Source organism: Cardiocondyla obscurior, unplaced genomic scaffold (assembly GCF_019399895.1).
Source record: "Cardiocondyla obscurior isolate alpha-2009 unplaced genomic scaffold, Cobs3.1 scaffold45_0_294702, whole genome shotgun sequence".
NCBI lineage: Eukaryota > Metazoa > Arthropoda > Insecta > Hymenoptera > Formicidae > Cardiocondyla > Cardiocondyla obscurior.
Window position 1 is genome coordinate 256,248 of NW_027228795.1, and position 17,115 is coordinate 273,362.

Consider the following 17,115-nt stretch of genomic DNA (forward strand, 5'->3'; position numbering starts at 1 on the left):
GCAGATTTCCCGACAGTATTTAAAAACTTATCTTCCACACAAATGATAACCAGAATAAGACAGATAATAAAAAACACAACATTAAACAACATATGTTTTAAAAAATTAAGAAAACTACAACATTTAGTTAAATACCAAGGTATGCCTTGAATAACATACTCAAAATAAAATATATAAAAAAAATGTAAAAAAACAAAAAAATATAAAACAAAAAATAATAAAATAAAAAAATAAAAAAATTATAAAATAAAAAAACCTTAAAAAAATCTAGCCTAACCTAACCTGTGATGTTAGGTGGTGAGCGGAAGAGAAAGTAAAGGTAAAAGAGGAAATTATAAAGAGAAGAAAAAAAGGGAAAACAGGAGGAAAAAGCGGTGTAAAAGGAAAGTTCTGTTTTTTTTCTATAATGGCGATAAAAGTTTTACGTTGTAATTTGTTAGTAGATGTTTAAGTATTATGTTTAGTATTAAAGTTTATGAAAAAAAGAATATGTAAAAAACATGTATGGGACAACGAAAGTCCTGGTGTACCTCATATAAGATAATAAACACTTAACCTGTAATGTTACAGTGTTAAAGATAAATATAAAATTTAATTTGACCTTGTTATGACATAAAAAAAAAATTTTACTTTTTCAAATTATTAAAATTATGTAAAATTGCTGTATCTCAAAATCTATGCGGAGTACAAAAAAGTATAATATATAAATTTAATGTAGTTTTTAAAATGCAAAACGATGCACGGAACAGATTTTTTAAATATTGCATAATTTTTTATTTGTTTATAACAATTACCATAATTAAGTAATACACCAATTTTTTTTATAAGACCAATTTGATGCCTTTTATATTTCTCTATATGACCGTATTGATACATTTTACATATTTTGTGATTTTATGGGTTTTTTATTAATTTTTTTGTACAGTAAAAGTATACCAGTTTTTCAAATCACCAAAATTTCAAAAATTGCTGTATCTTGAAAACTACAAGGAGTACAGAAAAGTATAATATATAAATTTGTAGTAGTTTTTAAAATGCAAAAAGATGCACGGAACAGATTTTTAAAATATTGCAAAATTCTCCATTTGTTTATAACAAATACCATAATTAAATAATAAACTAATTCTGAGCAGAAAAAAATGTCGGAAGGATCAATAGAAGCATTTTTGTTAATAAAATTTTGTCTTATCTTTCCCCCCCACCGCGCACGAAAGCAAAAACCAAAAAGAAAAAAAAAATCTGGGCAGATAGAAAGGTGGGGAAGACCAGTAGAAACAATTTTTGTTAATGAAATTTTGTCATATCTCTCCCCCCCACCGCGCACGACAGCAAAAACAAAAAAAAATTTAGTCGTATTGTCTCCCACCCAAAACCCCGGTTCCCAAATTCCCCCAAAATCGTTGGGGAGAAAAAAATTAGTAGTAATGTCTTTCACCCAAAACCCCGGTTCCTCAAATTCCCCCAAAATCGTTGAGAGAAAAAAATTTAGTAGTATTGTAGCCGATCACAAAGATTGCCGCTCTGGATTGGGATAAAGAACAGCTAGAGATTTCTTCGTTAACCGGTTCTATTTGGTCTTTCTCCGAGTACCTTTCTCCACGAGCTCTATTGGTCGACTCGTCATTCTTCCACCGTCTCAGGTGCAGCCGCTTTTACACTTTTCGAGCGTGCTGCCCTCGCGTGTTCTCCTTTTGTACTCAACGACAGAGCTGCCACTGCTAGAGAAAAGTTACAGGCGGGCGACTTAACTAGGGACTAAAGTGCTCTAAGTAGAAAATTGCTTACAGTTCGGCCAGTCTGACTTCACGTGCGTCTCGCAAGTGGCCGTTCGCTGTTTGACTTATATACAGCAGTCTTTACAATCTTAAAGAACTAATTACCGCTTAACGCTGTATAATTAACACATTGTTCAGTCTTGGGTGTATTCCTAGCTATACCAGTCGTCTAACTTTATCGCCTTTTGATGCCATACGTAATTTAGCTCAAATAAAGCACAAAATATGTACATAAACTAAAGTATTCCTGAATATAATGGAAACATATAATCCGCGGTAGTTTAATATCGCAGTTTTAATAGAATTCTGCTCATGGAATTGAGCATCGGTTTCTACTCATATTTAACTAAACAATACGCCACTTATACACTAACGCAACATAACTATATGCATATATACATTAATCCGCTGCTTCGAACGGTTTCAACTTATCCGGTGACAGAATGGTATTATAAATTTTTCCGGACAGGTTGAATCCGGGCACCTCGGTCACCACATACCTCCCATTGTTTAAGACCATAGCAATAACGTATGGGCCTTTACACTGAGATTTTAGTTTTCGCGATTGTCCCGGACGGGATTGTGTATCGCGAACCAACACAAGTTGCTGCTCTTTGTAAAGGGTAGGCTTGCGGTGTGCCTCGTTATAATATGCTTTATTATAATTGCGGATTTTGTTTGTGGCCGCTACGGCCGCATCTCGTGCGTCCTCGCGTCGATCTGGTGATCGATCCCGGCTAACCGATCAATTAACTCCTTGATATCGCGATCATTGTGATTGCGCTGATCGTAACCCAGTAGCAATTTGCTCGGCGTGTTATTCAGAGATGCGTGTCGGGTGTTATTGATCACGTATTGTACCACGGGTACACTCTCGTGCCAAGTGCGCTCGCTCGTAGCTGCTTTAGTTAATGATGTTTTAATGAAACGATTCACGCGTTCCACGATACCGTTGGCCCACGGCGATGCAACAGCGACTCTTCGCACGTTAATGCGCGTCGATTCCGTAAACTGTATAAATTCTTTAACCGTGAACGCGGTACCACGATCGGTTACAATGGACTCCGGATTACCGAAGATGCCAAAAAACGTTTTCAAACGTTCGATGGTTTCCTTTGCTCCGGTTGAGCGCATTGGCATTATCCAAGTGTAGCGTGTGAATGCGTCGACCACAACCAATAGATGACGGAAACCGCCTGACTCCGCGAGAGGCCCATAATGATCCAGGTGTATAGTTTGAAAGGGTTTACTAGGGCCCTGTATTATTTGTAACTCGCCTTCTTTAACGTTAGATGGGATGTTTGCTGCTAGGCAAATCATGCAGTTGTCTATGTATTTTTTAACTTGCCGTCTCATTGAGAGGAACCAATAGGTTCGTTTGATCCCTTCGATGGTCTTTTCTAAGCCACAATGAGCCATGTCATCATGGTATATTCTACACACCGGGGTCACCATTGCCTCAGGAATGTAGAACCGCGTTCGGTCCTCGCCTTGTTTGTACACCAAGCCTTCTATTAACTTATATTTATCGCTCGCGTTTTTCTCGAGGTATTTAGCCAGTTCCTGGATGACCGGGTCCTGGAGCTACCTAAATACGAGCTCGGCTTCCAAGGGCAGCGCATCGACTAGGGCCACTTGGCGGCTGAGCGAATCAACGTAAGCCATTTGTTTGCCCGGGCGGTGTGTTAACTTAAACCGATAATTTTGCAACGCGAGTGTCCAACGAGCTATGCGCGGATTTAAATTAGCTTTATTGACGTCATATACTAATGCGTTACAGTCGGTCACTACGGTGAACTCCAGGCCGTACAGATAAATATGAAACCGCTCCACAGCTCTTACAATTGCTAGCATTTCTAGCTCGAAACTGTGGTATTTGCTCTCGGCTTGGTTCGTCGCCTGGCTGTAGTACCCGACTGGCGCCCAAGCTTTATTCGCCTGTCTTTGTAAAAGGACTGCCGCTATCCCTTGCGCACTTGCGTCTGTATACAATTGAGTTTCCAGTTCTGGGTTATAAATTCTGAGAACCGGATACGATTTTAGTTCCTTCTTTAAAGTTTCAAACGCGTTATTACATTTGTCGTCAAATTCAAATGTTGTATTCTTTTTTAACAAATGATAGAGTGATTTGGCTTTAATCGCGAAATTTTTTATAAACCTACAAAAGTAACTTGCTAATCCTAAAAAGCGTTAGACCTCGTGTGCGGATCGCGGATGCGGAAACCGGTCGATTGCCTCGGTGTGGCGAGGACTCAGAGACATTTCGTTCCTGTTAATTACGTAACCTAAGTATTGCACTTCTTCTCTTAAAAACTGGCATTTATCATAGTTTAACTCTAAACGATGCTGTTTAAGCAGAATCAAGGCTTCCCTCAATGTCTCTAAGTTCTCTTCAACCGTGCGTGACGCTAACGCGAATTTGGCAAAGTTTCGATTTCGATACTTGACTCCGTTTACAAGTTTTATATTATTTTACGCGTGGCTATCGTTAAACGTTTAAATAGTGTCTTTGATCGTTAATATTGGAAATCAATTTTCAGCGTATAATGCATCACTAACATGTCGATTGCAATGATTATCGATGATAATGATACATTATTAAGTTAATTATATGATAAATACAAATCCAAAGTAACTTAAAATTATTACGCGTAAACGTAAATGGATTAAGTTTTTTTTTATTTATTTTTTATTTTTATTTTTTTTTATTATTTCTCTTTATTGTGAGAATGTCTCATTAATCTCATGCTAATAATATGCACGACATTTTAAAGATGGAGACAATTGCGCGTTTCTATTTCAATCAATTTCAAGTACGTGGCGCAAAAATTAATCAATACTTATGACATAGAAAGAAAGGAAAGAAAGAAAAAAAAGGATTGAAAGAAAGGAGAGAAGAAGAAATAAATTGTAAGTTTTAAAATATTAAAAGTTTTGCCTCTTCTAATAATTATAAGATACGTTATTGAGGGATTAAATTATCAATGACAATAATACATTATTAAGTCAATTATGTGATAAATACAAATCCAAAGTAGCTAAAAAATAATACGCGTAAACGTAAATGGATTGAATATTTTTTTTTGAATAAAATATATCAACAAAATGACGAAATGGAGACATAAAAAATTGTGAGAATGTCTCATTAATCTATAGCTAATAATATGTATGACACTTTAAAGATGGAGACAATTGCGCGTTTCTATTTTAATCAATTTCAAATTGAATGATAAATTAAAATCGAGTGATATATTTTAAACAAGAAAATTGTAATTAAATTTTTATTATTCCACATTAATTTGAGAATTATATTTTCTTTAAATAAAGTTACAATCTTCTTGCAGTAAATCTTTTTTACAACAAATCTATATTATTTATAACATAAAATATATTTCATGTTAAGTGATCTAGCGCGAATTTGGCAAAGTTTCAATTTCGATACTTGACTCCGTTTGCAAGTTTTGCACTATTTTACGCGTGGCTATCGTTAAACGTTTAAATACATAAATTTATGATAGCAAGTCTTAATGTATATAATATTTGTTATTCTTTTGGTTTAACGTGAATTTGTATTGATCATTCTTTCGGTTTTATGTAAATGAAATCAAGTTTTTGGTTCTTTCAGTTTTGACATAATGCATATCGATTCATTTTCTCTGTTTTACGTAAATAAAATATAGTTTTACGTTTTCGAAAATAGAATGTATACAGATCGCTCTCTTGGTTTTAACACAATGCATGTCGATCGTTCTTAGTTTTACACGAATATGATTAAATATATATATATATATATATATATATATATATATATATATATATATATATATATATATATATATATAGTATAACGCGGACTTTAAAATAAGCGAAATAGCTCAATTTTGTATCGTAGATATAAGTATACTTTGATAATAATTTAATAAATTAATTTTATTTGCAAAAATTAACTTTATTTTGATGTTATTATTTAATAAAATAATTAAATTAAATTGTCCTTGTTTTAAATAATCTACATTTGTATTTTAGAGAACTACGGTTTATCGAATTTTAAAACAAAATGAGCAACATAACAATGTTAATCCGAAACCGATTCCCGGGCGACGGAGGTGCATTGATTTGCAGCAAAACAACTTGATGTTGAATGCAATTAGACAAAATGGTTTTCAATTGACAAGTCAAATATGTTGTAATATTAATATTACGAGAAATATCAATGATAGCAACATTCAAAAGATTCATAATATTTAGCAGAATACTTATAATTTTTAAATATTACAGTTAAAAGCTACACTTGAAATGCTATATTTAACACGGACAATTAATAGAAGGCTTTACGAAAATGGCATGCATCACCGGATTCCTGCACAAAAAAAAATGTTAACGACACGACATGAAGAACAACGGATGGCTTTTGCTCTAGAGCATTTGGTATGGAATATAAATGAATGGAATATAACGATTTTTATAACAATTTTTTTTTTTTTTTTTATAAACTTTGTTCAAAACAATTCAGGAGTGCATCGGGCGAGAAAGGCTTGCGCAACATGTATTAGAGCAATGGAAGGGTCTCCGCGCAAAACCACAACTTTTTCAAAGTTGATTCTATGCCCCGAAGATTGGATGAAGTAATAGAAAAGAATGGATCTGCTACGCGTTATTAAACACATGTTTGCGTGATGAATAATTGAATGAATAACAACTCTCGATTGAACGATTGGTTCATTATATGAGTAAATAGATATTGAATGCAGTATGAAAGAGTATTAGTGCAATAAAAGCCATCCGTTGTATTTATTTTTTATTAAATTAATGTTAATGTATTAAAATTGTGTATAATATATTTTTATTATGTTAAATGTTTAATGTTATATGTTAAATGTTATGTTATGTTTTATGTTTAATGTTATATTAATGTTTATGTTATTCTTTAAATGTGTTAATGTTAAAATTTATGTATTAAATGTTTTTAGTAAAATTTATTATAATTATTATTAAAATTTATTATAAATATTAAGAATTTCTCGAAAAAAAAACATTAGCTTGATATGTGTAAAGCGCCGCGTAAGCGAATGCAGTAGTTCACATCAAATTTCTATTTCTAAAATCGTGTCCCTAACTTCAAGTGTTGCAACCTTTCTGTCAATGACTGTACAACCAACTACAATACACCGCGTTATATTTAAATTCCTTTAATTAGATTTTATATTAATAATTCAAACAATTGAAAAAAACGTCTTCACTCTTTTAACACTGATCTCTTACTGACAGTTATATTTACTTTGTTCGCGACATGAATAATCATGCAACAAAGGATAAAAGAGCTAGTAGTTGATTCTTTATTTGAAAAGCTTACGCATATGAAATTTAAACCGATAAGATTCTTTATAAGGAGTTTGTTGAATGCACGCGAATATAATAATTATAATACATTAATTTCATTTTGACTTTCTTTATAACATAAATAAATATATATATATATATATATATATATAAATATTAATTTACTCTGTTACGCAAATAAAAAAGCGGTGGATATAACAGGAAGGACAGGAGGGTTAAATTATAATGACTCATGTGATGAATATTAGTTTATAGAAATAATTTATACATATTTTTGACTATAAATGTAATATATAAATAAATAAATAATATAATAGTAAAATATATATATATATAACAATTTAATTCGATAAGTTCACCGCGATCATGTATTTATAATTGTAAATGTAAATACATATAATATATAAAGTTGCTTTCCATTTGCATTAGAACTTGAATAATTCTCACTTACAACATAATTTTGTTTTTTTTCAATGTCTCTTAATTAAATAACAAACACAGAATTATGTTATAAGTGAGAATTATCTGAGTTTTCTTTTAAATTAAAAGCAGCATGAGTAGCATATAATGCATCTAATATAGCATTTTAGGCAGCATATACTATTGTGACCGTGGTAACTGCATCCTAGCGCCGCGTAACGAATAGACTTCACTTTTTAGACACGATAGTTTCTGAGTGTCATAGGGCTGGTTTAGACTAAATTACTGGTACTTGTATAATAATAGTATCATTTGAACATTTACAAGAAATGCATGTAATAATCAGCTAAATTACTAAAAGATTGAGTATTCTTGCTGTTAAATTCACATATTTATTGTAAATGTTAAAATGCTACTGTGTCAAGTATCAACTATAGTACTTTCTACTTATAAAAGTCATAATTTATTCATTAATGTATGTAGCTGATACCAAAAGTAAAATATGTATAATATATACATTTTTGTAAACGTATTGTACATATATTTCTTGTGGTATTAGGTACATATATAAATTGTTACAAATGTTATTACAAAAACTGAGTATATGCCTAATATAACTCTTAATAACAACTTCCTTAAAAAAGTGGGCTTAGTTGCATTCATCCCTAAATTTAAGATGAGTCGTAAGAGGGTCGTCAGAGGAATTTCTCAAGATTTTACACTGGAAGAAATAAAAAATGCTGTTAAAAATAAAAATGTTGGTCTGAAAATAGTTAACCTATTTAGGCTAAAAAAAAGAAATAAACTTACTAAAATTTTAGAAGAGTCGCAGAACATTTGTATCGAAATAAAAGGAGAGACGCTGCCCCAAAGGCTTGTGATGCTTAAAACCATTAATACAGTTTTTCCATATATACCAACGGTTAGATTGTGCTACAAGTGTGGTCATTTGGGCCACATTAGTAAGTTTTGTGAAAAACCAGAGACATGTCTTAACTGTGGAGGTGCACATCTATCCTCCAAAGACAATCCTTGCTCTATGCCGGCATCGTGTATTAACTGCAAAGGCCATCACGGTACTCTTCACAAAGGATGCCCTGCTTACGTTAAACAACTGGAGATCCATAAGATTATGGCCGTGGATAATCTACCTTTCTTGGAAGCAAGGAAGTTAAGGGAGTCAAACATAAAGGAACCTCAGACATTTAATTTACAAAAATCCTTGAGTAACTTTCCTCTTCTTCCGGAAAAGCCTACGAATAGATCTGTCGCCACCACCTCTTCGTGGTTCCGTAATGCAGATTTTTCAATTGATCATCTAGCAAAGGAGAGAAGAAGAGGAGACCCTAAGATATCTTTCAACCCAAACCTATTTGGAATTTGCAATGAAATTATGGCAGCCCCTGAATGCGAAACGCTGATTGACAGGATAAGGAGGACCATCGATCTACATATTAAGAACATCAACGATGAACGTAAGAAGACTTCCAAAAAAGGACAGTAGGCTTAATAATCAGCTAAAAATTTTGCAATGGAATGCAAATTCCCTAAAATTACCTAAAATCAATGAATTATTTTTTCATAGTACAGAATATAATATTATATTAATTTCAGAAACTTGGCTCAACTCTAATAAGACTTGTAAAATAAGAGGGTTTGATATAGTAAGGAAGGATCGCATCGATCAGATGAGAGGCGGCGTAATGATATTTGTCGACAACAGGCTCAAATATATAAAGGTCCCGGACATCTTTGACTGCCAAGGCAAACTCGAAGTATGTGGTATTGAAGTTTTTTTGGACAACGAGTCAATTATTATTATTTCGTGTTATCGCTCTCCTAGTGGGGGGAATATTTCACGCGATGAATGGGCCAGATTTTTTAATCAGTTCCCGGGGAAAGTATATTTCGGCGGAGATTTTAACGCTCATAATGAGGCATGGGGGTTTGCTCAAAATAGTGAAGTAGGTAAAACACTTTGGGAGGCTTTGAATAAGACAGACTTAGTTATTATCATTCTTCATTAGCCATTAGGTCTAATTGGCAGGTGGGGGTCGATCCATGGGGGAGCGATCATTTTCCAATTTCCGTTTTCCTACGGGGGAATCCAGGGTCTCGTTTTGCGACTGGAAAGTCACCTCGTTTATATAGTTTGAAAACTAATTGGTTTCAATTTCAGGAGTTGGTGGACGAGGGTATTGACTCTTTTGACGACTACGAGTCAATGGATACTGAAGTTTTATATGAGTCATTTAAGACCATCATTGAAGAGGCTCTTTTATCTTCAACTCCGGGTAGAAGAAGGGCTTCTCAGGAGGATAAGTCTCATTCCTCTTCTCCTCCACCTTGTTTGTGGTGGGATAATGAATGCAACAGGCTCATTCGTCTGCGTAAGGCTGCTCTGTGTAAATTTCAATGTACGGGACTGTATAAAGACTTTGTACAAAATAAGAAGCGCGTCGCAATAACAAAACGGGAATTTCGCAAAAAAAAAAAAGAATAGTTTCAGGAACTTCTGTTCGAGTATTAAAAAGGACACTAGTCTCATATATTTGGTCCACAGTTAAAAAATTTCAATCTGGCCTTAATAATCAAGGAAACCAATTTGAGTATAGTCTGAAAAAAGTCGCTAACGTCAAAGAAAAAATTTCCTCTCTCTTCACTAATTGGGCTCCCCCTAGCATGCCTGATGCGAAAATGAACCACACTGACGATCCGTTTCTTGATTTGCCTTTCACTATGAATGAGCTTGTTGCGGCGTTATTAGAAGTTAATGTTAAATCTAGTCCAGGTTTAGATGGTATTGACTACTTAATTATTAAGAAACTATCCGATAGGGCACTTCAGGTTCTTCTTTATATTTTCAATTTTTTTTTTAATTGTAAGATTTTCCCGACTAGCTGGCGTCGCTATGCGGTTTTCTTTATCCCTAAGGCGAACTCGGACAAGTTTCGCCCAATATCTCTGTCTTCGTGCCTCTGTAAAACGATGGAAAGAATGGTTAACAACAGAGTCGCTTGGTGGCTTGAACATTTCAGTCTCCTACCTAAGTCACAATTTGGTTTTCGTAAGAATAGATCCTGCATGGATAATTTATCAACACTCTATATAGAAATAATTACGGCTTTTCACAAGAAGTTATCCGTTCCTGCGATCTTCCTCGATATTGAATCGGCATATGATAATGTGCTTCCGGATATTTTAATTTCTAAACTTTATAGTCTTAAGTTTCCTTCAAATATCTGTCATTTTATTTTTAATTTAATATCCTGTAGACAAGTCGTTTACGGTGAAGTAGAGGAAATTTTTTGGATTTACAAGGGCCTTCCACAGGGTAGTGTTCTTAGTCCCCTACTTTACACTATCTATGTGGCAGAACTAGAATCAATCAACTCCGAGGAATGCAAAATTTTGCAATACGCCGACGATGTGTGTATCTACTCGCTATTGTCTAAACCTGAGGAAGGTATTCAACATTTAAATCAAGCAATCAATAAAATCTCGGTATCACTGAATAAGCTAGGTCTTTCTCTGTCCCCAAATAAATCTCAGCTTTGTGTTTTCAGTCGTAGAGATTCTGCCATCAGGCCTCCATTTCAGAAGCGCTGTTTAGGAGAAAAGCGATATAAAGTCTCTATAATGAACAATGAAATTTTTAACTCCAAAACTGTTAAATTTTTGGGTATTGTATTTTGTTCTAATCTAAGCTGGTCTGATCACATTAACCGTGCGGCCGGTCTCAGCATGATCCCGATGAGAGTCGTTAAGTGCCTTTGCCACACATGGTGGGGAGCAGATCCAGGCGTTCTTAGAATGGTTTTTGAGGCTTTGATAAGATTCAGATTGGAATACGGCAGCTTCATGTTTCAAAATTTATCAGGTAGCCTCTCTTCACGCCTTGATAAAGTAATGAATCGAGGTATTCGTAGATTTATGGGGTACAGAGAGAGTACGCCTCTGAACGTAATTTGTTATGAATCCAAGGAACCTCCTCTGTTTATAAGAAGTAAATATTTAGCCAGGAATTTTCTAATTAGATCGGCGGTTTCTGAAGACAATCACTTATTGGTTTTTTTGGAAAAACTAAGACATCATTGAATATCAAGGCCTGGTTGACGCACTCAATAGCTCCCCTTTATTCTTGTCGTTTCTGGACTTGGAAGACAAATTCAGATTTCTACCTGTTTCTTAATCTCCTTTATGCTACTCAGATTCATACGAGGCTCTCCTTTTTCTACCAAAGGTTAATACTTCTAGTGGTAGCGATATTAAGCATGTGGGATCTAGAACGGAATCCGAATTTCGGTCAATCTTCTCTAATATAATTTCTTCTTATATATGTCTGTTCACAGACGGTTCGGTTATCCAAAATTCTCCGTTTGCAGATTTTTCGATAGTTTCAATGGACAATTCTATAAATCTTCGCTTCAGAACGGCGGGCTTTGTATCGTCATATTGCGTAGAAGCCTTGGCTATATTACACGCTTTAGAAATAGGACTTGAGAGAGGATGGGATAAATTCGCTATTTTCTCTGACTCGAAGTCAGTACTTACCGCCATAGAGTCTCCATTTAAACACCGGCAAAGCTCTTATCTCATACTGAGGATCAAATCACTGCTGTACACTCTTTTGGTTAGCCAAAAGGTAAAGATGGAACTTATTTAGATACCAAGCCACAGAGGAATCCTGGGTAACGAGACTGCTGACTTGCTGGCGAGAGAAGCTATTAAGGAAGGCAGAGATACACAGGTCGGATTACCCCCAGGGGAAATAAAAAATTTTAGCAAAAGTCTCATGAATGACCAACTATATCAGTGGACCATTGAAGAATCGACAAAGCGCGGTTCTTTTTACTACAATAATTTTCTTGTTTGTTCTAAGCATATATGGTTTAAGGGACACAATATATGTAGGAAAGCGATAGCGTCAATTAATAGACTTAGAAGCGGGCATTCCTCCCTTAAAGCTAGCCTGTTTCGATTTGGTATTGTTGATTCTCCGTTGTGTGATGTGTGTGATATAGAAGAGACTCCGCATTATATTTTCTGGGAGTGTAAGAGATATGAACCCCAAAGAGAAAAAATGTACAAAAGGCTAATTGTAACCAAAGGCTTCCTTCCTTACTGTGTGAATTTCCTTTTGGCTTCTTTAGTTAGCGACACTATTTCCGCCTTAGAAGAGTTTATTTGTTCTATTGATATATTTATTTAATTATCTATTAGATGTTCTATTATGTTATTGTGATATTATCCTTATCATTTAATTTAATCTAAGTTTCCTAATAAGCATAAAAGAATTCTTTGTGCTATTCCTTCGTCAAACGTACTATATAATCCAGTTCTATGCTATATTAGTTTAATAATGTATAAACACGTATATGTTATTCCTCCATTTTAAAATTATTAATTTAAACAATGTTAAAGATCTTTTGTAAGATTTTAAGTAAAGAGCTGTATATAGACTTGTTAACTATGCTGGATTTGTATGGCGCATCTCTATGTAAGCACCATGTATGACCAAATGGGCTAGCACCCAAAGCGTCACCTATACACTTTACTTAATAAAAAAAAAGAAAAAAAAAATATATAAAAATAACAGACCTTTGCCAGATTTGCCTGCTTTGCCTATCCTATTCTGTCCATCTTGATGGCCATGTGCAAAAAGGAATCATATTTTTTATAAATAAATTATTACAGCGCAATAACAATTTATTTATAAAAAATATGACTTTTCTGTGCACATGGTATTATAAAAAAGAAATTTTAAAAAAATTACGAGTACGCACATAACCGGATTTGAACCGATGCTCACACGGTCGTCAAATTAGCAGGCCCGCTGTTAACCGTTACGCTACAAAGATATCTTAATAGTTTAGGCGAAGTTACTGATACTTGTATGGTAATAGTACCATTTAAACATTTACAAAAAATGTGTGTAATAATCAGCTAGATTACTGGAAGATTGAATATTCTAGCTGTCCAATTCACATATTTAATGTAAATGTTGAAATGCTACTGTGTCAAGTATCAACCATGGTACTTTCCACTTATAAAAGTCATAACTTATTCATTCATGTATGTAGCTGATACCAGAAGCAAAATATGTATAATATATACATTCTTATAAACGTATTGAAATATATGTATAATACGTTTATAAGAATGTATATATTATACATATTTTGCTTTTTATTTTTGCATATTTTATTTTTTTACAAGTTAACATAAGATGATACATATATTATTTTTATATTTTATTTGTAACGTTCAAAACAATTAATATTGATTAAAGTTGTAATATATAATTTTTGAAATAATAGGAACATATCTACAAATTTATATCTCTGTTATACTAAATATATTATATTAAATATTGCTACACTACTATTAAACCGTAAATTTAATAGAACTTTATATATTTTTTATAATGGTCTTTAATCAAGTACACCATCAAGTCGTCTATACGTTTTGCGTTATTTTTGTAACTTAATATTTTCCTAATTATTTTATTAAATATGATTATTTATTTGATAAGTTTTTTATTTTTCTATTACATGTATTTACCGTCTTTGCAACCTGATTATTATATCGGGTACAAGAATATATTTTAACTATCATTAAAAATCTTACAGCTTGTTTGTGATAATTGTAACATTCATTATTTTTATCAAACCATCCAGCATGTATTTTATTCGTTGCCTGCATTGCTTCATTTGTAAGTATTTCAAGAAGCTGTGTCGATGTTCAATGCTGATGCCATGTTTGATTGAAACTCATTAATTGTATTTTAATAATATCTGTAAAGAGGCGTGTTGGTCGAATTCATTTTGTGACTGTTGGAGCATCCTCATCTGCATTGGGATATTTACGATAATCTATACAGGGTGTTTCGTTACAACTTATTAACCCGGTATGAATAGATAGATCTTTTAAATAGAAGTATGAAAGTCCCATACCATTTTTAATTTTGGGCGTTTATTTACGAGATATGAACAATTATATTCAACCGAGAGCGAGACGATGCGACGATGCGCGACCGAAACGATGCGACAACGCGCGAGCGACACGACGCGACAACGCGCAAGCAACACGATGCGACGCATGAGGAGAAGCATACGATTACGCGCAAGCGACACGATGCGACAACGCGCGAGCGACACGATGTGACGACGTGCGAGCGACACGATGCGACAACGCGCGAGCGACACGACGCGACAACGCGCAAGCAACACGATGCGACGCATGAGAAGAAGCGAACGATTACGCGCAAGCGACACGATGCGACAACGCGCGAGCGAGACGACGCGACAACGCGCAAGCAACACGATGCGACGCGTGAGGAGAAGCGAACGAAGACCCGCAGACAAGGCAAAGTTCTGAATTTATAATTAATTTTTAATTTAATGTGCAAACGCTATCGTTTCCTCACTACCTATTGAGGCAGATAGCTCAGCGCGTCTTTTTTTTTTGGTGGTATCCCCGATAGGCCTAATCCACCGGCACAAGTTCAATGCAACAATTGTTCAAAGTGCTTCCCTTGTTTTTGCAAACAAAGTTCCGCTCTCCGAACAATTTGTTGCGTTGCCCTATGTGCCATGTCGGGCGTAATCGTACCAAAGGCCGCTACAATTGCATCGCGAACCTCTTCAACGGTACGATCACGCATATTTTCTATGTGGGCTTTAACGTGGCCCCAAACGAAATAATCCAGCACGTTCATGTCCGGGGAACGTGCTGGCCACGAGATAGGACCCCCCCCGCCCCATCCACCTATTAGGAAAATTTAAATCTAACACCTGTCACGTGCGACGATTAAAGTGTGGCGGCGCCCCGTTCTGTTGATAGATCAATTGACGCCGAATTTCCAAAGGAACGTCTTCTAGAAGAACCGGTAATTCATTCTCAAGAAATTGACTATAAAGTTCTCCATTTAGTCGCGGTGGAAGAAAGTATGGACCGATCTAATTATTATAAATCAAAATATTACGAATCTCATATCAATTTTAATTAAATGAATTTTTTTGTTATGATAATACTTACAACTCTGTTGTCTATTACTCCCGCCCACATATTTAGTTGCCACCTAAATTGAAATCCGCCCTGGCGCACTGCACGTGGATTATGACGCTGCCATTAAATAAAATTTTTAGAGTTCAAAATTCCATTAGGGGTGAATAAGGCTTTATCCGTCTGTTGTAACCCGAACTCCGTTACAACAAAATTATATGGAGTGTCTCGTTCGAAGATGATAGTCTCCCGCCCTATTCTGCCCCAAAATTATCTACTCCCACTATCATCTTCAAGATAAGTCGTGATAATTCATTAAAAAAAAAAAAAAAAAAATTAATCACACTAAACAATATGGACAAGAGAGGGCGCATGTCGAGGCAAGATGGCGGAAAGCGCCAAAAATACTTTGAAATTAAGCGTTAAACGTTGTGGATTTAAGCATGACAAGCATACTACAATATACTATCATCTTCAAACGAGACACTCCATATAATTTTGATCAAACTTCGCGTCCGCCTTCGGCGGACGCTCGTTTGATCTATCAATAAACTCACTAGATATATCACAGTAAAGAGGAATACGGTTAGATCCCCAAGTTAGTTTTTTTAAAGGTAACGTTGACTTGGAAGACTTAAGTAATTCGAGCAGCTCGACATCACTGTTTTGTTCGCGCGATAGTTCCTCAACATCAATTTGATCGGGAAAGCATATCGGTTCGATGCGAGAAAGTGAATCAGCGACCACGTTAGAGTTACCGGAAATATGTTTTATTTTACACGTAAATTGCGCAATGTATGATAATTGACGCGCTTGGCGTGGAGATGCCTTATCAGAAAGCTGATTAAACGCATAAGTCAGAGGCTTGTGATCAGTAACGACGGTGAAATCACGGCCTTCTAAGTAATGTTTAAAATAACGGATAGATTCGTAAATTGCAGTGAGCTCGCGGTCGTAAGCGCTATACTTTAATTGAACCGGAGTAAATTTACGGGAGAAGAAAGCTAATGGTTGCCAAGAATCATTAGTTCCTTGCTCTATAACCGCTCCGATGGCTATGTCAGAAGCATCGGTAACTAATCTGAGATCGGCTGAGTCCGACGGATACGCTAGTAACGCAACATTTGTTAATTCGGTTTTGCATTTATCGAATGCAGATTTTGCTTCGGCAGTCCAAAGGATTTCGCGTTTATCGCGCTTTCGCGAGTCTGTAATGTACGCATTTAACGGAAGTAATAATTGGGTTGCCTTAGGGATGAAGCGACGATAAAAATTAATAACGCCCAAGAATCGACGAAGCTCCTCAACTGTGCGAGGTTTAGGATAGTCGCGAATAGCTCGTACTTTTTCAGTAGTAGGCTTAAGACCTTGAGCAGTCACAGAGTGACCAAGAAATGTTAATTCCGGAACGCCGAAAACGCATTTGTCTAAGTTAATGCGGAAGTGATATGTATTGAGGCGATCGAATACAGTTTTTAAATGTTTCTCATGCTTCTCTTCAGAAGCGGACGCTATGAGAATATCATCAAAAAATAAAAAAACGAATTCTAAATTACCTAGCGCGCGGTGCATG

The 17,115-nt window shown here is 35.0% G+C and overlaps 1 protein-coding gene across 1 annotated transcript; it reads left to right on the forward strand.

The window, feature by feature from the left end:
- Positions 1-7,275: 7,275 nt before the first annotated feature.
- LOC139112752 (uncharacterized) lies at positions 7,276-9,068 on the forward strand. Its single transcript, XM_070673814.1, has one exon. It carries the CDS (start codon positions 8,140-8,142, stop codon positions 9,037-9,039), a length of 900 nt encoding a protein of 299 aa, XP_070529915.1. The 5' UTR covers positions 7,276-8,139; the 3' UTR covers positions 9,040-9,068.
- Positions 9,069-17,115: the final 8,047 nt, after the last annotated feature.